The sequence below is a fragment of the Schistocerca piceifrons genome, chromosome 3 (assembly GCF_021461385.2).
Source record: "Schistocerca piceifrons isolate TAMUIC-IGC-003096 chromosome 3, iqSchPice1.1, whole genome shotgun sequence".
Classification (NCBI taxonomy): domain Eukaryota; kingdom Metazoa; phylum Arthropoda; class Insecta; order Orthoptera; family Acrididae; genus Schistocerca; species Schistocerca piceifrons.
In genome coordinates this window covers 837736362-837762381 of record NC_060140.1, presented here as the reverse complement: position 1 = coordinate 837762381, position 26020 = coordinate 837736362, and the positions used below count along the sequence as shown (strand labels likewise).

General features: G+C 40.6%; 1 protein-coding gene across 1 annotated transcript in view; it reads right to left on the bottom strand.

Moving 5' to 3' along the window:
• The window catches only part of LOC124787955 (DNA polymerase subunit gamma-1, mitochondrial), a 169161-nt gene extending 157681 nt beyond the window's left edge, over positions 1 to 11480 (bottom strand). The window contains exons 1-2 of the mRNA XM_047254958.1: positions 11341 to 11480; positions 1676 to 3155 (exon numbers count right to left, since the gene is read on the bottom strand). Of these exons, the coding sequence (XP_047110914.1) occupies positions 1676 to 3138 (1463 nt within the window). The 5' untranslated portion in view covers positions 3139 to 3155; positions 11341 to 11480. The remainder of the gene's footprint in view (positions 1 to 1675; positions 3156 to 11340) is intronic.
• Positions 11481 to 26020: the final 14540 nt, after the last annotated feature.

Genomic DNA, 26020 nt, shown 5'->3' with positions numbered 1-26020 from the left:
TCATCAGTGTAGTGCTGCTCTGTCAAACAAGTGTTTAATTAGCAAGTGTGCAGTGAGCCACCTTTAAGGAACTACAGCAGGGAAACAGTTTTCTGCTACCTTCGTATTTGGGCTGAAGTAATAGCAGTTTTCACTTACTACCTTCACAGCAGGAATCAAACTGTAAATAACAAACTACCTAAGGCAGGATCTTCCAGCAAGGGTACCTACCTGCAAGCAGTGGTGGGCCAACAGCTGATGCATGAGTAGCCAGGCCAGTGGTGGCCAAGTGGCTCACACATTCGCAGAACATGGGCAGTAGGACCACCCGGTGGGTAAACTACACTACCTGCATATTGCCAAGGGTGAGGTGTCGGGCACTTGGGGCTGCCTGTACTCCCATGGGGCAATGTCGGAACAGTCCGCCCTACAGCATACCATACATAGTTTGTGTTTTAGCAGAAGCAACTTTTAAGTTTATATAATCTGCTTGTAATTCATTCTTAAATGTGCCTCCATAGCCGAGGACAGTAATACACACACCTATACAGTGGCACTGAACTCAGAGGGAATCCAAATTGCATACAGGTGATGAAAATTTTTGGAGGGTGTGGAGGTGACGATGTGTAAGTTACTGGTTACCAGAACTTGTATTAAATTCTGAACCTCTCCATTGTGTTTCTTTGCCAGTATTTGTCCTGCAATAGTGGGAGAGGAGATTGTGATGTACAAGTTCTAAACAACAAGCTTTGGAGTCAAGTCCTGCATTAGATTTCAAATCTCTTCACAGTCCCTCATGGAGTGAGGGCATGTGACGCTGACAATGGTACTACATCCATAGAATGGTGACACTAAGCCTTAAGTGATAAAGAGAAAATTATGTGCTGGCACTGAGTTTCACACACTTGCTTCTATCATCATATTCACCACCACCACCGCCACATCACAGCCACACTGACAGCTGACTACATGGAAGCAGCTGATACTATCACCCAGTCCCTCACGAAAGTCTCTGAACATAGCAAACTGAGCCTCCTTTCTGCATATAAATACAGCCATTGTCCTGCCCAAAGAAAGCTGGTGTTGGTGACCATCTACTAGGATGGTGTCAGGACAAAGAACTGGGTCCTTGGATATCTACATCTACATCCACATTTATTCTCCGCAAGCCACCCAACGGTGTGTGGCGGAGGGCACTTTACGTGCCACTGTCATTACCTCCCTTTTCTGTTCCAGTCGCGTATGGTTCGCGGGAAGAACGACTGTCTGAAAACCTCCGCGCGCGCTCTAATCTCTCTAATTTTACATTCGTGATCTCCTCGGGAGGTATAAGTAGGGGGAAGCAATATATTCAATACCTCATCCAGAAACGCACCCTCTCGAAACCTGGCGAGCAAGCTACACCGCGATGCAGAGCGCCTCTCTTGCAGAGTCTGCCACTTGAGTTTGCTAAACATCTCCGTAACGCTATCACGGTTACCAAATAACCCTGTGACGAAACCTTGCAGCTCACTTTTCTTTCACTCTGGCCCTAGCAATAGCTAAAGCTCATCATGTGGGTGTTCAAACCATAACAGAGTCCATTTCATGTGTCACAGTTAAGTGTTGCAGTAAAATGTCACAAAGATTACTGACACAACAGATTTAACCATAATGTTAAATGTTCTCATTTAAAAAATACTCACAAGGCACTTACCAGGACTGAGATTCAGGAGCAGCAGCAACAGCTAAAGTTGGCACCACACCTTCCTCACAGCACACTTCAACATCAAACACTAGTGCATCTTCTGGGGGGTAGTCAACAGGTGTGGCTCTCCCATCTGGACCATAGCAAGTCCATCCAGCTCGCAGCTGCCATTGGGAAGGCTGTGGCTTTCGAGGCAGCAGTTTCGCTGCCTCCACAAGCTTCAGTAGTAATGACCGATATGGTGCAGCTTGCTGTTCACCTAGCACCCAGAAATGTTCCTCAATGTCTTTGCCAAGCAATGGTGGCAGCTTCAAAGATTCTATAGTAGGCTGTGTGGTGTCACACGCTTTCTCTCTCTCTCTCCCCATACTCCCTTCCATATCACTAATGACCGATTTTGGCAACTTGTCAGTGTCATTAGACAAAACAGAGTTATTTAGTTCCAGCTCTTCAAAAACATCTCCACCTTTGTCATTCATCACGGCAACTGAATTATCTCCCGAGTTAAGTTTCAGTAAGTTATGTTTCTGAAGTTCATTTCTAGATAATTCCACTTGCTCAATTGTTGGTTTATTACTGTTTAGTTTGGCTCCAAACAGATGTTCACCCAGTGCTTGTGGTAACATTTCTATATTTACATCATTGAAACGTTTACCAGTGGTTGTGCTCCTTTTTGAAATTGTCTTCTTTAATTTGGTAGTGTTCGTGTTACCTATTTCTGTCTCTCGTTGCCCATGGGTAATACCTTTACACTTCTTTACCTCATTTTTGTATAGTTTATGAGCAATTTTCACGTTCTTTGCAACATGTTTGAAACTATATCTTGAAATTGTATTCTGCGGCACTGTGGTACTTGTTTCTTGATATGAGTTTGCTGCTGGATGAATTGCAGCAGACTCTGTACTATAAGCATCACCTGGATGAGAGTCTTTGCCCAAAACCAAAAGCGTATCTGAATCCAAATTTTTAACTTTGATCATTTTTTTAACATTTTTGCGCTTGGAGGTGTAAGGTATTTCTGATGAAACACTTCTAATTTTCCCAGCGTAATGTAACTTATCATTTTTGTCATTATTAAGCCCATCTTTATTTACAATAGAATACTGAGTTCTGTTAAACAAGTTCAAATTATTGTCATTTTCTTCCAGACATTCTAACAACGCTAAGTCTAAGCTCTTTAGCTGAATGGTGCTTTCAGAATTTCCTAGTGTTTCTTGCCGTATCTCTGGCCTTCTTGCTAATCCACCTGACTTGCTGGAATGACATTTTTCTGTTGCCTTCAGTCTCCTTGATACATCAGCTGGTTCCTCGGAGTGATTTGCGTCTGCCGCTACTGCTCTATGACTGCTTGGTTTACAGAAAGCACTACAGTACCTCCTGTTTAGAACTGATAACTCAACATGAGACACAATGCGGCTTGCAAGAAGTTTTTGTAAGCACAACAAAAAAATGTGCTCTCCATGCTTTCTCATACTGATTCTGTGTCTCCCTGTAAGAAAATGTAATATCATTATTGGTTAAACTTATTGTAATACACTTCTTGCAAGGAAATGTACAAAAAACAGTACAGATCATTTCAGGATCTTAGTAGAGGGAAGTACGGAAGATTACAGTTTAACATCTGATCAACAACGAGCTCCTTAGGGACTAAGTATGAGGTGAAATTGAGGAATGAAAGAGAAGGAAACAATCCATGCTCTTTTAAGGAAACAATTCCTGCACTTGTCTAATTATTTAAGGGATCTACAAAAAATGTAAATCTTGGTGGCCAGATGAGAATTTGAACTGCTGTCCTCTTGAACGTGAATCCACTATCTTACCAGTATGTGACCTACCAGGTTATCTAATTTGCAAATATTGATGAATGATGGGTCAATTACTAAAAAACAATTTATATGATAATGCTTTTTTAAAAGGAAATCTATAATTTATGGATTACACACATACCACCAGCATCTGAAAATGAATGATAGCTAGTGTACAAAAACTGTATTTTATTCAAGACTCGTTCAAATCAGTTTACAACAGCTATTCAAAAAGTCTGCCCTTAGCACCATTACAACCATTGCAAACTTCATACCTTCACAGCAAAGATCGTCCATGCATTATTGATCAAGTCACAAACGTAAGTTCTGGAGGCAGTTGGAGTAACAAACACTTGACACGTTTTCACAGAGAATACTTAAAATAAATAAATAAACCATGTAGACACAAGAGCCATGAGAATGGTGCTGCTAAACTTAGCCAATGTTGCCAAAATCCAGACTGGAACCAAAATCTCACAGGTAAACAACAACTGTTAAGGCACACTCAGGAAGGACGATTGGAGTTTAACATCCATTTGACAAAGAGGTTGGTTGGTTGGTTTAAAGATTGAAGGGACCAAACTACAAAGGTCATCGGTCCCTTGTTTCATAAAAACACAGAGCACAGTGAAACTATCCACCAGTCAGGTGAAGCACTAAAAGAAAAATTCCGGGGGAAGAAAAGCCCCATAGTCCATTGTAAGACAACACGGAAAACAGAGCACAGCAACAAAATCAACATAGAGAACAAAGGCAGAAGGAATTAAAACTGCACAGCAGAGAACTGTGGCTGGCTGATCACGAAAATAATAGGATGAGCCAGCCACTCTGCAACACGTTAAAACCTCCAGCCGGAAAGTTTAGGGTGGAGTCGAATCACAACACAAAACTAATTAGAAGAGAGAGCTCAAAAGAGGGTGACGTTAAAAAAAAATTTTAATGGACCTATAAAAGCCACTTGCGCAAATAAAACTTAAAACCGATCTGCCATAGAGACATTGTCACCTAAAAGAGATGATAAAGCACCCTGGAGATTAAAAGTTCGCCTGAGGGCAGTTAAAAGTGGACAGTCCAACAATATATGGGCCACCGTCATATTCGCGCCACAGCGACAATGAGGGGGGGTCCTCTCGACGCAGCAGATGACCATGCGTCAGCCAAGAGTGACCAATGCGGAGCCTACAGAGAACAACAGAATCCCTGCGAGAAGCCCGCACGGAGGAACCACACACGGTCGTGGCCTCCTTTACACGCCGCAGCTTGTTGGGTACAGACAGCGTGCGCCATTCGTCTGCCCACATCCCAAAGACCCGACGGCGAAACACCGATCGGAGATCAGTTGCCGGGAGGCCGATCTCCAATGGCAGTTTGCGGGTGGCTTTTTTAGCTAACTTGTCGGCGTGTTCGTTTCCCGCTATCCCAACGTGTCCCGGGGTCCATATGAACACCACTGAACGTCCACGCTGTTCAAGAGCATGAACGGACTCCTGGATGGCAACAACAATGGGATGGCGTGGGTAGCACTGGTCAAGAGCCTGTAGACTACTGAGAGAGTCACTGCAAATGACAAAAGACTTGCCAGTGCTGGTACGAATACGCTCAAGGGCATGAAAAATGGCTGTTAGCTCTGCAGTGTAAACACTGCAGCCATCCGGCAAGGAGCGCTGGTCTACATAGTCCGCATGAGCGTAAGCGTACCCCACACGGCCATCAACCATCGAGCCATCTGTATAGATAACCTCCGAGCCACGGGCTGCATCGAGGAGAGCAAGAAATTGGCGGCGCAAGATTGCAGGAGGAACTGAATCCTTTTGCCATTGTGAGAGGTCCAGCCGAAGCTGCGGCCGACGAATGCACCAAGGTGGTGTATGTGGGTGGACCTGAAAAGCAGATGGAAGAGGCAAAGACTCGAGTGCACTAAGGACTGACCGAACACAGATCCCAATTGCGTGGCCTGATCGCGGCCGCCGGTGTGGGATATGGACTGCCGCATCGGCGAAAAGGAGACGGTAGTTAGGGTGACGGGGAGAACAACGGACATGGGCAGCATAGTTGGCCAAGAGTTGTTGACGCCGAATGTGGAGTGGAGGAACCCCAGCCTCAGCAAGTAGGCTATTAACAGGACTGGTGCCGAATGCGCCTGTCGCCTGTCGAACCCCACAGTGGTGAACGGGGTCCAGCAGTTGCAACGCTGAGGGCGACGCTGAGCCATACGCCACACTCCCATAATCCAGTCGGGACAGCACAAGGGCTTTGTAGAGCTGCAGCAGCGCGTTACGATCTGCACCCCAAGTTGTGTTGCTGAAGCAGCGGAGGGCATTCAGATGCTGCCAGCACTGACACTTGAGCTCACGAATATGTGGAAGCCAAGTAAGCCGGGCATCGAACAGCAATCCCAGAAAATGGTAAGTGTCAACAACCCTGAGCATAGCATCCTGAAGATAGAGCTCAGGGTGGGGATGGACAGTTCGACGCCGACAAAAGTGCATAACACAAGTCTTCGCAGGACAAAACTGAAACCCATGGGCTAAGGCCCACGCCTGCGCCTTGCGTATGGCTCCCTGCAACCGACGTTCTGCAACACCAATGGTGGAGGAGCTGAAAAAGATGCAGAAATCGTCAGCATATAACGTGGGTGAGACAGACGACCCTACTGCTGCTGCAAGGCCATTAATGGCCACAAGGAAAAGGGGCACGCTCAATACAGAGCCCTGTGGAACGCCGTTCTCCTGGATATGAAGTGAACTATGGGATGTGCCAATTAAAATGCGGAATGTCCGAACAGATAAAAAATTCTGAATAAAAATGGGGAGAGAGCCCCGGAGACCCCACCCGTGCAACGTGGCGAGAATATGGTGCCACCACGTCGTGTCATATGCTCTGGAGAGGTCGAAAAAGACGGAGACGAGGTGTTGGCGCCTGGAAAAAGCAGTGCGGATTGCAGACTCAAGGAAGACCAAAGTATTGGCGGTGGAACGGCCCTGACGGAAGCCGCTCTGGCACTGAGCCAGAAGACACCGAGACTCGAGCAGCCAACACAGCCGTCGACTCACCATGCGTTCCAGTAGCTTGCACAGAGTATTTGTCAAGCTGATGGGCCGATAGCTATCCACAGTAAGCGGGTCCTTACCAGGCTTCAGCACCGGAATGATGGTACTTTCTCGCCACTGCGACGGAAAGACACCATCACCCCATATGCGGTTGAAGATGGCAAGAACACATCACTGACAGTCTGGGGACAGGTGTTTGAGCATCTGATTGTGGACGCCATCTGGCCCAGAGGCTGTATCGGGGCACTGTGCCAGGGCGCTCTGGAGTTCCCACAAACTAAATGGGGTGTTATACGCCTCAGGGTGGCGAGAAGCGAAAGAAAGCCGTTTGCCTTCCTCCCGGCGTTTGAGCGCGCGAAACGCAGGTGGGTAATTCCCTGACGCAGAGGCCCGAACATAGTGCTGTGCGAAATGCTCGGCGATTGCATCGGCATCGGTGGATACCGCCCCGTTGATGGTAAGCCCTGGGACACCTGTAGAGTACTGCAATCCAAAGATGCGCAGAATCTTCATCCACACCTGGGAGGGTGAAGTACGGGAACCAATGTTGGAAACGTACCTCTCCCAGCACTCCCGTTTCCGCCGTTTGATAAGCCTCCATATCTGAGCACGGAGACGTTTGAATAAAATGAGGTTCTCCAAAGACGGGTGCCGCTTATGTCGCTGAAGAGCCCGCCGACATTCTTTAACGGCGTCAGCGACCTCTGAAGACCACCAAGGCACTGACTTTCGCCGGGGGCACCCTAACGAACGAGGAATGGTACGTTCCGCAGCTGAAACAATCGCTGCAGTCAGTGTCTCAACCGCCACATCGATGGTACCATGGGGGAGAGATACAACAGTGGCAGCAGAGGAGAACGTGTCCCAGTTTGCCTTGCTAAATGCCCATCTAGGCAAGCGTTCATGGGAGCGACGCTGGGGTAGTGAAAGGAAGATGGGAAAATGGTCACTACCACACAAGTCGTCATGGACTCTCCAGTGGACCGATGGTACAAGCCCTGGGCTGCACAACGACAGATCTATGGCCGAGAACGTGCCATGCGCCACACTGAAATGTGTGGCGGCGCCAGTGTTTAAGAGGCAGAGGTCGAGTTGGGAGATGAGATTCTCGACCTCTCGGCCTCGGCCAGAAACCTTCGTTCCACCCCACAGGGGATTGTGGGCGTTAAAATCCCCCAGGAGAAGAAAAGGCGTGGGGAGTTGGGCGACAAGTGCAGCCAATTCGGTCACGGAGACTGGACCACCTGGTGGGAGATAGACACTGCAGACGGTTATGTCCTGGGTAGTCCTTATGCATACAGCCACAGCTTCCAATGATGTTTGAAGGGGCACAGGAGCACTATATACAGAGGTCAGGACACACACGCAGGCTCCACCTGACACACAATTGTAGGTGCTACGGTTGCAGTAATAACACCTGTATCCACGAAGGACAGGGGTCTGCATTGCCAGGAACCAGGTTTCCTGGAGGGCAATGCAGAAAGCAGGTGTCAGGCTTAGAAGCTGTCGTAGCTCAGGGAGATGGCTAAAATAACCGCCATAATTCCACTGGAGGATCGTACAAAGCGTGTCCTGTAAGGGCATGAAGGTACTGAAAAAGCAAATTACTTCACAGGGTCACATGCTGCCACCGACTGAGTGACGGACGTCGCTACAGCCATGGTTTCTGAGGAGACTGAGAGATCCAGGTCGTCAGGGGACGCAAAGAGCTCGACCTCATCCTCAGAGGCTGAGCTGACAGGAAGCGTTCGTGCGGGAACCACTGGGTCCTTATCCTTCTTGGAGAGCTTCCTCTTCTCTCTCTTATCTTTGGGAGACAAAGAGGTCAAAATATAAGAAGGCCACGACAGAATTTGCAAAGAAACATCAAACTTGGTTTAAGGTCTTATGGAGTTTTGAAAGTAAATTTAATAAATTTTCTTCTGACAGAGTGCAATATATACGTCAACCAAAGGGATAACAAAAAGTACCAAGTATGGACCATTAAGCATGGTGGTGGCAGCATCATGGTGCGGGGATGTATTTCTAGACTGAGGTTGGACCTCTAATCCAAACAGAAGGCAAACTCCATCGTTTCATATACACTGACATTTTAGAAAAGAATGTACTTCCACGTGGGAGAAACAATACACCATATAACTGAATATTTCATCAGGAGAATAATTCAAAACACACCTTTGTCCATTTAAAATAATTCTTTTCACATAAGAAAATCAAACTTTTGACATAGCCAAACCAGAGCCTAGATCTAAATCCAATTGGTTGGATTGGATTGACATGTTTGTCATAGAAGCTACTCAAACAAGGATCAATTTGCTGCTGCCTTATTGGACAAATAGTAAAAACTCCCACTTAATCTCTTAGAAAAGCTTGTGGTTTCACTTCCCAATAGATGTGCAGCTGTGATCAAAGCCCATGAGTATGCAATACAATACTGATTTGTTCTTCAGACTCAGAACAGTTTTGTTTCATTTCTGCATATTTAGACCCATCAGCTACTTCTGAGCCAGAAGAATTGTCATTTGTGTTCTGATGTAAGATAACTCTGTTTAAACTAAATATAGTTTCCTACAAAATAAATTGTAATTATATACAGGTGTCCACTGTCAGGTTTTTTCCCTACTTATCTTTATGCAATTGTAACTGCCGCTTTCTACAAAATACTTTTACGTGCTACCATACAACTATAGCTAACTAGGTATATTAGAAGCTGGAGAAAGTCGACAGCAGACAAGCACCACTTTGTAACATACAGTAATGTTTATAAGTCTTAGGGTTTATGAACACCTTACAGAAACTATACCATTTTTAGCCCTTTGCCACCTCTTGCCCCACATTAAACTCTCTTGTTACCATGAAAAATGATTGAGTTGTAAAGATGATGTCTTTTCATGGGCAAAAGATAAAGACTGAGAGATGATAATTATCCCAATATGTCAGAAAACAAGTGGTAAATTTATGTTCAGTAAGTGGTTTTAAAGAATAAAGAATTGCCTTGAGCTGTAAAATATTAGACTGAAATTAAAATAGAACAATATATATTGCAATACATACCTAATATCATACCATGTGTACATAGACCTACATGTAAAGTTCATAGTTCCTACAGTCTGGATGTGGTTCATGAAAAGTCTACATATGGAAACTTTAGTCTTAATGTTTGTTCTTTCAGTTTATTTTGGTTTCAGTGTTACTGCCAAGACAGTGAACTCATATTTGGGGGGACAGAGCTGCTCTGCCTGGGCATTCTGATTTCGGTTTTCCTGAATCACTAGGGCAACTGCTAGAATGGTTCCTTAAGCAAGGCCACGGATGACCACAAGTCATACCCTCAAAAATGCAAATTATGTTGTATATTTTGATCTATTGATTTGACTAGAATTACCCTGACAAATCCAGCACATTGAGAGGTGATCCTTCGACACATGAGGATAAATAAAAATGGAAAAACTTGACCTATTGGTAGTGGGCCTAATGATGATATTTTGCTCGACCAAAGTTTTCTAGAACTGTGACAATAAATAATGTAATGTACCATTCTACATATACATGGATACTCCGCAAATCACACTTAAGTGCCTGGCAGAGGGTTCATCGAACCATCTTCACAATAGTTCTCTATTACTCCAATCTCGAAGTGCCCGCGTTATATACTAACACCTATACCTTGCCGTGCGAGCTCTGATTTCCGTTAGTTTATGATGATGATCGTTTCTCCCTATGTCGGTCGGCGTCAACAAAATATTTTCGCATTCGGAGGGGAAAGTTGATGATTAAAATTTCGTGAAAAGATTCCACCGCAAGGAAAAGCACCTTTGTTTTAATGACGTCCACCCCAAATTCTGTATCACGCCAGTAAACTCTCCCTCTTTCGCGATAATACAAAACGTGCTGCTCTTCTTTGAACTTTATCGAAGTACTCCGTTAAGTTTAACTTATGTTAATCGGACACGTTCCACAGCATTACGAAATGTCGCATTCATGATTTATGGAACAAGTATTAATGTAATCCTACTTAGTAACGATCCAAGACAGTGCTGCAGGCAATTGTATAACGAATCTTGCCATCACGTCTTTATACTCTGCTTTATACGGTGGTGGTGGTTGTTGGGAGGTTTAAGGGGGACTAAACAGCTAAGGTCATCAGTCCCCCTGTACAGCTAAGGTCATCAGTCCCCCTGTTTTATACGGTGTTAATACAGATAGGGCTAATTATGATAAAATATATCTGTAAACATTATTTCATGTTCATACTCGTCCTTTTATACACATGACGAATCATGAGATTAACTAAATAATATCTGAAGCAGTCATCTTACCATGCCAGGGTTTTTAATTTGGGCATGAACTATTTGGACAATATTGTGATTAAAAGGAAAGACATAAACCATTCCTACTTAACACAAAGTTTACATGAATGAAAAAATGTATCTTGATTTGGTTCAAAATAATATTCGCTGCACTAGCGGTCTCATTTCATTTCTTTCATTGTAAGACGAACGACTATAATTAAGATGAATCTATGGTCGGCGATAATATTATATTTATTCCGCCTAATCAAATTACTCTCAAAGTGCTATCATTCTGACTGAATTTCTTTCTGAAGTTTTTATCGTCATTCCGATTTTTGACGATATTTCTGCAGTCATTCCGTAGGTTACTCATTTTAGAACTGGCAAGCAGGGTAAACAATAAACTTCCCGAAAATTATTTTTCGGTCATAGTATAGGCAAAAACAGTGACTTGAGATTTTCTCTTTTCTGTAGCAGTAAAGAAAACAACTTAAAAATTAAATCTTTCAGTTTGAAGAATGACTAACTTAAGGTGGTGGATGTAGCTCAAACGAACGTTTCACCGCGTCCGTCAGCACAGATGTCAACAAGTTTTTCCATGCACCGAAAATACGCTCATTTTCCCAATCAGCTCCATCTTCTTCAATGTTTTGTTTACATTCCCACGCCTTCCCAACGCTCTAACATTAATTCCATCAAAGATCTTCACCACGCAGAGAGTTGACTTCTCCGAAATAATTCGAAGCCATTTGTGACTGGTACCATTAATTTAAAAAACCTTTACATATTTCTCCGAAATACATTATCTTCACATAGCTTAATTGTTGTTCAAGCAGAGTAGAGATGTTTCCACCACCGAGCGCCCGGAAGTAAAACTGTTGGTTTCGGCGCGGTTGTGAAAGTGAAAGCGAGTAGTAGTTGTTTATTTTGGTTTTTACAGTGCTTTTTTACAAACGGGAGTGTCTGTAGCGTAATAAATTACTGCAACAACAAGAAGAAGACAACACATCTGTCGGTTTTTAGGTTTCCAAGGACACTTCAACAGGAAAGGGAGGGGTAAACTGGCTGGGCTAATAGCAGGAAATGTGAGGGGAGAGGCACTGCCATGAGTGGTAATATACCAGTGGTAACAGATGTTGGAGCGGCACCTTTTTTAGGATAGGTAAGACAGGACGAAGTCAAGTTCTGAGAGAAGTAAAGATTGAAACAAACCTTCAGTTTGAGAAAGAAATCAAAAAGCATAATCCTGGCACATTGGATCAGCGAACACAGCTGTTGGTTAAACATTTACAGCAATCACCAGAAATTTTCTTTCCACCCGATTTCATTTGGGAAAATATGAAATGCCAACTGCATTAAAAATATTCAAGGACTTAGAAGAAAATTAATGCACTACTTAGGTGCTTTGATGAATCAGAGTCATCGAACCCAGTTGATATAATCTGTCTCTCTGAACATCATGTGACCACTGGTATAGTTACGTTAAACCTTACAGAATTTAAGTTAGCCTCTTACTTCTGTAGACAAAATATGGATTAAGGAGGAGTTGCCACATTTGTTAAAAACAGTTTTAAATTTAAGAATATTGACACTAATAAATATTGCTTAGAACAGCACTTAGCAGCATGTGCAACTGAGATAGAATTTCATAATAGGTCCTTTATAATACTAGCCATATACACGGTACCTTCAGGAAATTGCGACCTGTTTATAAACGGTCTTGAAAATTTGTTATCTCATCTAAAATTAAAAAACAACAAAGAACTTGTTGGTTGCTGGTGATTTTAATATAGATGTCCTGAAAAACACTGTCAGTGAACAGTTACTGAAATCAGTTACATTGTCATTGAATTTATTTTCTACTGTAAATTTCCCAACTAGGGTATACAAACGTTCTAAGACTGCCATTGATGATATCTTTATTGACCATTCTAGGCAACTAAGCCACATTACAAAACCAGTAGTAAATTGGGTATCTGACCATGACATGCAACACCTAACATTAAATTTTGAAAATTGTCAGGGTAAAATATCTATCAGAACTGAGTACAGAAGGCCAATAAAACAGCCAAAAACCGAGAAATTTAGGAAATTGCTCAAAGAAATTAATTGAATGCATGTTTACAGCATCCAAGACACAAATGGAAAATACAAAACATTCAACCTTATTTGAAAATTGTTTTTCCCTGAAGGTAACTCAAATTAAGCAGAAGTCTAATAAGAAACCATGGATCACACAAGGGATAAAGATATCATGTGAGACAAAAAGGGAACTCTATCTAATATGTAGGGAATCCTTTGGTACTAGCATTATAGCTCATTACAAAAATTACTGCGCAATATTGAAGAAGGTTGTCCAGAAATCTAAACACCTGCATTATGAGAAGAAGATAAATACATCGATCAATAAAATAAAAACAATATGCCATATAGTTAAGTCAGAGACAGGTAGGACCAGAAATAAGGAGGAACAAATAGCTCTAAAAACAAATGAAACCCTGGTAACAAACGCATGTTATGTTGCAAACCATTTAAACAAGTATTTTGTCTCTGTTACTGATAGCATGGAGTTGTCAGGTTCAGTAAATAATGTAAAGGAATATCTGAGACCAGTGCACACAAGCAATCTTAATAAAATGGAATTGACACTTACTTCACCCAAAGAAATACAATCCATCATAACGACCTTGAAATCAAAGCATTATAGTGGTTATGATAACATATCAACAAAGTTAATAAAAAAGTGTTCATGTGAGCTTAGTCATATATTAAGTTATTTGTGTAATCAATCACTTATCACAGGAACATTCCCAGACTGGTTAAATATACTGAAGTTATACCTCTCCACAAGAAAGGGGACAAAGAAATTCCGTCAAATTACCGACCGGTCTCACTTTTTCCAGCTTTTTCAAAAATCTTTGAAAAGGTTATGTTCAAGTATCTACTTAAGCATCTTAGTGAAAATAGCATACTGTCAGTGTCACAGTTTGGGTTTCTTAAGGGTTCAGATACTGAGAAGGCTATTTGCACTTACAGTTAAAATGTCTTTAATTCATTAGACAACAAATTAGAGGCAACTGGCATATTCTGTGACCTGTCAAAGGCTTTTGACTGTGTGAATCATGGAATTCTCTGAAGTAAATTAAAATATTATGGCATCACTGGTAGTGCTGCAAAATGGTTTCAGTCATATCTTACTAATAGAAAACAAAGGGTGTCATTACGTAACACTTCATCAGTAGGCAATCAGACATCATCTGACTGGGAAGAAATTACATGTGGTGTTCTCCAAGGTTCCATACTAGGTTCACTAATTTTTCTTGTGTATATTCATGACCTATCACCTGTTACAACACCAGATGCCAAGTTTGTCTTATTTGCAGATGATACAAACATTGCAATAAATAGTAAATCAAATATAAATTTAGAAAGGGCAGCTAATCAAATTTTTACTGACATTAATAAGTGGTTCATAGCAAATTCACTGAAAAGACCCACTATATGCAGTTCAGAACTTCAAAGAGATTTCCTTCTAGTGTGTGTATAAAATATGAAGACATGGAAATATGAGAAGTTGGCATATTTTGCTTACTTTCACTCCATTAAATCGTATAGTATCAGATTTTTGGGTAACTACACAAACCGAGAAAAAAATTTTAGAGTACAGAAGCATATAATAAGAGTAACGTGTAGTGTAAATCCAAGAACGTTGTGCCGAAACCGATTCGAAGAATTGAGCTTACTAATACCGTTTCTCAGTATATTTATTCCTTAATGAAGTTTGTTGTATATAATATATCTCTTTTTCCAACTAACTGATTAGTACACAGTATCAATACTAGGAATAAGAACAATATACATAAAGATTTAAAATCACTTACTCCTGGCCAGAAACAAGTCCAGTATTCAGCAACATATATTTTCAATAAGTTACCAGCAACCATTGAGAGTTTAGTTTCAGACAAGGCACAATTTAAACATAATTTAAAAGAATTTTTGGTGGCCAACTCCTTCTATTCCATCCATGAATTTCTCAACAATTGTAATAGACCATTTCAATGAAAATTTATTATACTTTAATTTTTGACAATACTTGGTTGTAACAGCCAAGTACTACCTACTGTGTGAATGATGGATGTATGGAAAGCCAATGTACGTCTTAAGTTGGTAAATAGTGGCAGTTTAATTTTAAATCTTGTACATAATTCGACTGTTCTTAACTGAGCATCATTGAAATGAAAAATTTACTTTAATTTTTGACAATACTTGGTTGTAATAGCCAAGTAACTAGCTACTGTGTGAATGATAGATTTAATGAAAGCAAATGCGAGTATTAAACCTGTAAATATTAGAAGTTTAATTTTAATTCATGTACATATTATACTTTTCATTGACTAAGGATCATTAAAATTAATTAAACTCAAGTTTTTCTAATTATATTTTTGTAATGTGTTTATCTGACATGTTCCACACCCAGGAGGATCCCCTCTTTTGTGGGTCTGTCGAATGAATAATTAATCTAATCTATCTAATCTAATCTAATACTGAGAGGTATGTACCATCACGCTTTAAGCTCTATTGTCAGGATTCGAAAGCAAATTATCTGTGTATTAATGATTACTGTTTCGTTTTAGAGCAGAAAATGGTTAGTGAATAGCAGATGAGATCTTATGAAAAAGGCCCTGTTTACCTTTACAGTAATGTTAAGTTTTGTTCGCTACACTTTGAACCAAACCAGTTCATGAATGCACACAATATAAACTCGTGGGGAATGCTATACCCTCACTGTTTGACATCCCAAATAAGCCACCTCAACGACAATGAAAAGAAAACTGCCACAAAGGTTCGACAATGCGCCTAAAGCTGTAAAACAGACCTATGGCACAGAAACAGCTAGTTCAACTCTCCATAAATCAGTGCCAGATTCACCTGAATCGTCAACATAGACCTGCTTTGACGATTAAGTAGTTATATTAAGTTCAGTTATTCATATCTTGCAAAAGCATCACAAATATTGCCTCACAAATGTGTTGTAGCTTGCCACTGGATTCATGATTTTCATCCCTACTTACGCTTACTTTAGAATCATTTTTTGAAACACAAATTCTTGAAGGCAAAAAAAATAATGGAAATATTTCATAAACCACGTAGGAGAGGGATGCAAAACGACACATCTGACCTTCTCCTTTCTCGTCGTTTGGAGCGTTAGTGTTGGTCCAGCTGTCAAACGGTAAAAACTTTCACAGCAGTGAGTGTCACGACTTTATGTTAGACTGTGTTTCAACTACATAGGTAGTGAAAGACGAAAAAGTTTTCGGTACACATGGCACAGTTGTATTCCCTTGCATCCTCCTGTTTGGTAAACCAACAACATAAAATAAAAAATCAAATGAGTATGGTACAACGCAGAAAATATCTTTTTTTGCATCACACCAACTGAGACAAAAGGTTGAAGCACATTGAATGTATTAAATATCGAAAATTCATCATATCTTGCAAAGGAAAGATGGGGAAAGTCCATTACAACATTTAACACTTGTGCTGAATGAAGCAATAGACAGAGATAATTTTTCAATCAAGTAAAGTAGGGCCAGCATTTAAGCAAAAGAAAAAAATAATAATTTATCACAGACTTCCACTTTCGCAAATGCCTATACAGCAATAATAGTAATAAGGAACAGAATGGGAGGTTCTGTAACACATTTTAAAATACTATAATTATTAATACATGATTTCAGAAATCTCAAAACAATAAACATAAAACAACAACACATGTAGTGGAAGATGTTCTGATGTCCTTGACTGGCAACAAAAGACTTATGGATGTTTTAGTGTGCTGTCTAAAGCATTTTCCAACAAAATCATTTCAAGGTAATGGACAAACTGTATCAGTACACAATTCAATGCAAATGTAATGACATAATAAAACAGTGCATAATGAATGGGTACCAATGTACATAAATCGGACACACTAGTGGGGTAAAGAAGGTCAGACACAGTGTGCCACAAGGATCAGTGCTTGGACCAATATAATTTATTTTCTATGCAAATGATTTGTCATACATCATTAATCAGAAACTTAGAATATAAGCAGATGGCACTTCAATAATCTTCACAGCTCGCAGAGGGTGAGCTATAAAACAAAGTAGTGTTGAATATTGAAAATATACTAATATCTTTTTATAAATGATGATGAAGGTATTTGGTTGTGGTGCACTCAACTGCACAGGTACCAGTGTACATACAATTGCGAAGAAAATCCCTCATGCAGCTGGGAATCAAACCTGGGACCCTGTGAGCCAGAGGCAGCAACGTTAGCAACTAGACCACGAGCTGCAGATGCACATTTTTTATTTTTTGATAAACGATTTCAAAGCAAGGTGTATAATATTTCCAATCAAACCAAGTGAAACTTATAATCAAATACTGAATACACAGTACTGATGTTCCACCATAGCTTTTAGCTTATCCTCAGACAAATTAATACTAAATAGATAGTCCACACAACATCGCTGACATTTTGTAGCTGTACAAGGTTTGTTTTTCAAAGATATGTGACCTTTTATGATGATATGTCTATACAAAAAACACATGCATAGTGAAATACACAGAGAAGCTATGAACAAATCAACCTTATATTAGACTGTGCTCATAGATGGAAAGTATAACAATGTATAGGCCAAAACAGCACACAAGTAAGTACAGGCACAGACTAATATGTTATATGTTACATGGGCAAAACACCAGTGAGTGTGATAAACAAGCAAAAAGGGGGAGCATAGGGTACAAAGTAAGTTGGTCAGCAGGTGACGCTTATACTGCAGACAACAGGAATATTATATTACAGTCTGAAAAAGTTTAGCTGGCTGCTGTCATTTTAGCAAAGGTGAATAATGGAACTATATTTTACAATTAAAGACTATTTAAGGATTCTAGAATTAGTGTTTATTGATAGTCAAAACTTCAAGTAATGTTAGTTTTCTGCCTGTGTTTGCTCTGTGGAGAACGTCGTATTTAATATAATAAGAATGGCTTTCATTCTGGTTATGTTCACCAAAGGTCCTTTTCTCTTGATATCATACAAATGAGATTAATTCATGTTATGGTCATGAAAGGTGCAAACTTTCCTTTTTAGTCTCCAGCTCCTTTCATGCTCGGTCAGTCTGGTAGTTATGAACCTACCAGCTTGGCATACACACAATTTTCCAAAAGAAAAAAAAATATTTCCTAAGTTTTAGTTTTATGACAACTACCTGTGAAGTCTTACCTACTCATAGCATCAGAACCCATTTGTTGTCAATGTGACATAGCGCCTTTTGGAAAAAAATACATATGAAGTCATTCAACATGAATTGAGTGCAGAGGTAAATAAAATGCTCACAGACTTTTTTCTATCTGTGAAACAACAAATGTTGTTGATGAGAAGATTTGCAGGTCTGAGTTAGTGTGGCAAACTTATCCTGTAGGAAAGCCTGCTGTACCAGGCAGTAGCATGCTCAAGAAGGTTGTTGTTGTTGTTGTGGTCTTCAGTTCAGAGACTGGTTTGATGCAGCTCTCCATGCTACTCTATCCTGTGCAAGCTTCTTCATCTTCCAGTACCTACTACAACCTACCTCCTTCTGAATCTGCGTAGTGTGTACATGTCTTGGTCTCCCTCTATGATTTTTACCCTCCACGCTGCCCTCCAATAGTAAATTGGTGATCCCTTGATGCCCCACAACATGTCCTCCCAACTGATCCTTTCTTCTAGTCATGTTGTGCCACAAATTTCTCATCTTCCCAATACCTCCTCATTAGTTATATGATCTAACCATCTAATCTTCAACATTCTTCTGTAGCACCACATTTCGAAAGCTTCTATCCTCTTCTTGTCCAAACTATTTTTCATCCGTGTTTCACTTCCATACATGGCAACAGTCCATACAAATACTTTCAGAATCGAATTCCTGACACATAAATCTATACTCGATGTTAACAAATTTCTCTTCTTCAGAAACGCTTTCCTTACCATTGCCAGTCTACATTTTATATCCTCTCTACTTCGACCACCATCAGTTATTTTCCTACCCAAACAGCAAAATTCATCTACTACTTTAAGTGTCTCATTTCCTAATCTAATTCCTTCAGCATCACCTGACTTAATTCGGCTACATTCCATTATCCTCGTTTTTCTTTTGTTGATGTTCATCTTATATCCTCCTTTATAGACACTGTGCATTCCGTTCAGCTGCTCTTCCAGGTCGTTTGCTGTCTCTGACAGAATTACTGTGGCATCGGCGAACCTCATAGTTTTTATTTCTTCCCCATGGATTTTAATTTCTACTCCAAATTTTTCTTTTGTTTCTTTATTACTTGCTCAATATACAGACTGAATAACATTGGGGATAACTGTCCCACTCCTTTCCCAACCACTGCTTCCCTTTCATGCCCCTCTACTCTTACAACTACCGTCTGGTTTCTGTACAAATTGTAAATAGCCTTTCGCTCCCTGTATTTTACCCCTGCCACCTTCAGAATTTGAAAGAGAGTATTCCAGTTAACATTGTCAAAGGCTTTCTCTAAGCCTACAAATGCTAGAAACGGAAGTTTGCCTTTCTTTAATCTATCTTCTAAGGTAAGTTGTAGAGTCTGTATTGTCTCAAGTGTTCCAACATTTCTATGGAATCCAAACTGATCTTCCCCGAGGTCGGCTTCTAGCAGTTTTTCCATTTGTCAGTAAAGAATTCGCGTTAGTATTTTGCAGGCGTGACTTATTACACTGATAGTTCGGTAATTTTCACATCTGTTAACACCTGCTTTCTTTAGGATTGGGATTATTATATTCTTTTTGAAGTCTGAGGGTATTTCGCCTGTCTCATACATCTTGCTCATCAGATCGTAGAGTTTTGTCAGGGCTGGCTCTTCCAAGGCTATCAGTAGTTCTAATGGAATGTTTTTCACTCCCGGGGCCTTGTTTCAACTTAGCTTTCAATGCTCTGTGAAACTCATTTCGCAGTGTCATATCTCATATTTCATCTTCATCCACATCCTCTTCCCTTTCCATAATACTGGCCTCAAGTACATCACACTTGTATAGACCCTCTGTTATATTCCTTCCACCTTTCTGCTTTCCTTTCTCTGCTTGGAACTAGTTTTCCATCTGCGCTCTTGATATTCATGCAAGTGCTTCTCTTTTCTCCAAAGGTCTCTTTAATTTTCCTGTAGGCAGTATCTATCTTACCCCTAGTGAGATATACCTCTACATCCTTACATTTGTCCACTAACCACCCCTGCTTAGCCATTTTGCACTTCCTGTCGATCTCATTTTTGAGTCATTTGTATTCCTTTTTGCCTGCTTCGTTTACTGCATTTTTATATTTTCTCCTTTCATTCAATTAAATTGAATATATCTTCTGATACCCAAGGATTTCTAATTGCCCTCATCTTTCTATCTACTTGACCCTCTGCTGCCTTCACTATTTCATCCCTCAAAGCTACCCATTCTTCTTCTACTGTGTTTCTTTCCCTCATTCCTGTCAATCGCTTCCTAATGCTCTCCCTGAAACTCTCTACAACCCCTGGTCCTCTCAGTTTATCCAGGTGCCATCTTCTTAAATTCCTACCTTTTTGCAGTTTCTTCAGTTTCAATCTACAGTTCATAACGAGTGGATTATGGTCAGAGTCCACATCTGCCCCTGGAAATGTCTTACAGTTTAAAATCTGGTTCCTTAGGTGTGTGTTAATCATTCAAAATTCAAGCTTACAGTACGGAATGGCAGGAAGGAGTTGAAAAGTTACCATGTGTCCTCAGTGTATATACCTCAAGGCTTTGTTCAATAAGTTGAAGAGGGTTTTCTGACAGTTACTGAGGGTACAGGTTTCAGCCAGCTGCAGACAGCAGCAGTTGTTGGAGGAACTAACAATACCTGTCACGAACCTGTTCTAGCAGTCATTGAGAAAAAAGGATGCAACCAGCTGCAGATAATGGTATGTATTTGAACTATACCTGAAGTTTTAGTTCTGAAGTCGTATTTGGATCATTCCAACAATTGGTTGAAAAGATCAACCTAGCTGATGAATTTCTACAAAACTCCCAATTTGTCTTTACAGCTGATTGTGACCCTCTGGGTCTGAGTACAATAGATGACTTGAACCAGAGATGTCAAGGGCTCTGTGATAAAACTGGTTGCGACTTCCTCCGCTTTCGCCATTGAGTTGAAAACTATAGGGCTCCGTAAATGGCTCTGAGTCACACACCACAACAATCTATGCTATTGGGTCCTTCTATCATGCACTAAACTCGTCCCCAGGTATAATGTAAGAGAAAACCTCAGCTCACAAGTCATACGTAAACCTGTAGCTGGCTGTGTGTGGGATGCTCATAAGGACATTTTAGATAAGACACTTCTCTGCTCTATCCAGACATTCGTCGCTGTAGGAAAACCTGAAGTGTTAAAGTAAGATTCAAAGAAATTTTCGCCCATCCCCAAAGATGGGACTATTGAGATCCTAGTGATAAGCTCCTGAAGCGTGTACAACAATGTGTTAGAGTTTGTAGCGTTGCTAAAAACATAGTAGCAGGAATAGAATGCTGGCTAAAATTAAAAATTGACAGCAGTGAGTATTTAGCGTAAATCTCAAAAGAGTGGGTTAATGGGAAGTTGAGGCGGTGTTTTTACTTCAGAAGACAAGACATTAAACTCCACTGAGGCAGGAAGTGTGGCTGCATGCGAAACGACTTGGGTAACAGCTAGCATCAAGAGTGGGTTTCAACATCGGTATGTTATTGATGCATACGTTTTATGCGTTTTTGCAAGGCTAACCGCACGGGTTTACCGAGTGTTTTGTTTTCAGTAGCAACAGTGAGTCATCTTTAATGTTCAATATGTGCAGCAGCTTATATCGTTTCATTTCTTGGTAGCAATTCACGATTAAGATCGCCAGTTTTGTTTTAACAGATATATAACATCATGTTTTTGAGGATGTGTACCGTCATTCACATTTGATTTTGCCTTTTTCGATTGGCTGAGCCTTTATTTCCTCTTTAGATTCACATACAGGATCATTTCTCATCATCTGCAACATTGGTCCCAGCAGATGGTTTGTTCCACCGACAAATCAGATTGTAATGGGCCATTAAAAACCCCCACACGATTATTCGTTGATTTTTGTAGGTGTGGTGAGCACATGTAGTAACCATGTACTCAAATTTTGCACTTTACCCACTAAATGCAGATGGAGCACCAATGTTTGTGTGATCACATTCGATAATTTGTGCTAATTCCCACGTTGTTTGGCCAGAATTTTGTGAAACATCTGATTTAGATGGTTGATATGAAAGAGAGAAGGTATTTTAGGAAGTAGTTCATTACACATGTCAGAGTTTCCTTCTCGAAAACGAGAAAACCATACCTGCGCATTACCACAGCAAATTGTTTCCTTCTGCACACGCTACAGATTTTTCTTGTGGCTTATTCAGCACTAGATCCTTGGTTAAACTCGAAGATTAAAAGGTGTTGCAAGTGTTCATTTTTCTCTGCTTTACACTCTGTGGAAACACTGAAAGCTTCAAGAGGCCGAAACCTATTTGACATTCCAGGAGAAGGATCTTTGGGGGAGGAAATCCAGATATTATCAATGCATTCTTGACGTTGTAACGGCGTGGAAGCTCTGTGAACTCGTTCTATGTAATGAAACGATTCGTGTGTAACTGCGTCATATATCATTTGATATTGATTCTAGTATGCCTCAATACTCTATTTCCACAATGCTGCAGAAATTAGCCCTGAAAATGGCCAAAACGAGCACCTGTTCACAACAATGACACTCCAAAACTGATGAAATACAATTGACTAATTTAAGAAAATGAAACCATTGAGGGAACGGCACAGATTTATGCACCGACCTAATAACGGAATCATTCTACCTCCCTCTAGACTCATCCCCAGATGTAAGTTACAAAAAAATCTCAGCTCGCTAATTCATATGTAGCCCAGTCATACATTCATCACTGGAAGAGACTAAATCATCTAATAATCAGTCGTGTTGAATACAGTTTCGTAAGTGATGGATGTGACAAGATGTTCTGCAGAACTCTTTAACTGCGACTACTCAGAATAAACAGTTTGGAAGACATCTCATGAGGGAAATACATTATATCTAATGGCAACAAGCAGGCCTGTCCTGTTGGAGGATGCCCTCTTTGAAACGTGTTTTAGTGGCCAGAAGGCGCTAGTGGCAACAATGATCACCAAAGTGCAATGGGCAAATAAAAGGAAGATCAAAATTTGTGTGCTCAGCAAACTAGATAAACAGGCAGTAGTGTCATGTCCCGACGAAGAATTCGAAACATTCAGCTCTTGGGAGGTTCATTTAGACGAACTGCAGCTTTAATTTAGAAGAATAGTTGGCCAAACAGTCGATAAATATATACCTATGAGAACAGTTCACGATAGAGGAGATCATTCCTGGTATTTGATTATGAAAGAAATATTTATTTACTCTGCGTTATAGCGTACTATCTAATATTCTATAGTAAGTTGTATTTACTTTCTACAATTTTATTATATATTAAGTTACATAATAATGCCTCCACAGTTAAGAAATGAGAAAAGTTATTATTACTCTTACTACCACTATTAATACTGAAACTTCCTGGAAAATTAAAATTGTGTACCAGCTCAGGACTCAAACTTGAGAGCTTTGTCTTTTGGGTCTAAGTGCTCTACCAAAGTATCCAAGCAAGACTAACGACCTGTCATAGAAGCTTTACTTCCGCCAATGCCTTATTTCCTACCTTCCATACTTCACAGGCGTTCTGTACACTTTATGCGACCAGAACTCCTGGAAGAAAGGATATTGCAGAGACATGGGTTAGCTACAACCTGGGGGATTCTTTCCAGAATAAATTTTCACTCTGCATTGGAGAGTACCCTTATTTGAAACTTCTGCTAAAATTACAGCCACAGTCATCAATATTAGTTGTACCACACGTGCCTCCACTATTGTCATACTGTATCTGCAGCGATTTTGGTATGTTGCTACAGAGAACTGTTTATCCATTTAACATATTTTGCATTGTAGGTACCTCACGGTCACTTAGTACCACTGCAGTCACTGCTGGTTGTTTGGTCATTACAGAGGATGTTTTGAAGTGATCTGAAATCTTCGTCCATTTCAGTTTAGAATGTACTCTTTGTCTGCATACTTGTCTCCTGCGCTGTCTGGCTGCACAGGAAAATCCCTGTTTCTAATGTGCCCTGCCATGTTTTTATAGATCTTAGCTGCACAAAAACCACATTACACTGGTTCCTAAGAGTCCTTGGGTGTGACGAACTGTATTTCAGCAGCGCTGTTTTCCCAATGGCGCAGAGGAGTGGATTAGTTCAGATGCGTCTCCTAGGTCTGAAACTTCTATATTAAATACGAGTATTTTACTTAAACTGCTGAGTGAAATTAAATGCAAGTGAATGTACTTTCTCTTTACCTGTTCTTATCATTTCAACACTGACACACAATCAAAAAGGATAACCTGACTTCAAATAATTAATTCAAAAGAATGACCCTGACTAAAAAGAAATCTTAACAATAACCTATACATTTTATTTAGCATTTACCTCAAAAAAATCTTCATTACACGAACTACTGCAATACAGCGAGGGTCAATACTGAAAGCTAAATAATAGATTCTAACTACTAAACCCACTAACTACTAATAGGCATGTGGTTAGCAAAGGAAAGATTTTGTTGCAAACCAGATAATGTATTTTTTACCTTAATAATGTGATATTCAGTTCAGACACATACATAAATCATCATTGACATCTAGTACAAAGGTATATAATCAAGAATAATATTCAATCTCCAATTCGAACATGTACAGATCGTTAGACTACACTAACACTTCAGATCTCTATTCTCCATCAGTGCTAACTTCTCACATCTAACATTTACCACTGCTGGCCATTCACCTCCAACTGCCCAACAGTATTTCCATCACTGCTTGCGACTAACTTCCAACTGCCCAACACTACTGATTAACTTCCAACAATGAGTCCAACGAGCCACAGAGTCTCTTACAAAGAAAGTGCAGTCAGAGATCCAACGCAAAGCACTACACAGTGTTGCCAACACAGAAGCAGCCCACTTACAGGTTCTTTTGGAAGCTGCATCAATAATGTTGCAGATGATCTGCCAGGCTGACTCACGATGCAGGAGCTCCTTAATATCTGCTACTCTCAAGATGAGTCAGTTGTTACCACAGAGCAGTAACCATGTCCGCAAACAGAGGGCGTTCCTAGACAGCATGCTCTGGAGTGTTTTCTTGTTCACAGGGACTTTGGTTTACTCTCTCCTGATTCGATGCAAATATGTGATACATGTACCAGAGCCTGTCAGAAAGTGGGTAAACCTCTGTAACACAGAGACTTTTTGAGGACATATCATAAAGAAAAACAGCAAAATAAAAATTATTTGATAATTGCAACCACATATTTGAGCTGCCTACAAATTTCTGAACTCACTGGTAATAATCTGAGACCATTCGGATTATACACAAAAGGATTCATCAAACTAAATCAATAATTTTTGGCATTACATTAGTTTTCCTCAGTGAATTAGTATCGACAAGTGTTTTCCTACATGGAGGACTATCAGACGGAGTGAGTCTCACTTTCTCCATGATCAAAATGGCGAATTTATTTTACAGTTCTTGGCTGTTGTATTTGAATATTGGTTAAAGCCACGAGGTTATGTACGATTGCCAGTTCTCCATAGCTTGGGGAATTTACACTCAAACAGGTGTCCCAAGCTGCGAACCAAAGACCTGATTGCCCACTGGGACAAAGCTGCACCTACAGTTTGTTCCCTCTCTCTGTCGCCTTGGCTGCGGGGACCTACTTGTTAACTGTGGATGCTCACTATCGATCAGTACCCGAGTTTACAATCAGGACTGACAGCCACACTCCATAGTCTTCATTTGCTAATCTCAGACACCACATTTGAGTCAATAGTGTTGCTGAATTTGCCGCCATTTTGTGATACAAGTGATGTCTCTTATGAGCTTGTGAGCATCTTTGTGTTAAGGCCAACCATATGGGTGGCCATAGTTCGCATTCAGTAACTTGCAGCAGTCATGTTGGTTGCTACTGTGCCATTACACAGTTTCTACAGAGAGTATGCTGAATTATGAAATTTAATGAGGTAAGCTTTTTCGTTCGACCCCTGCGC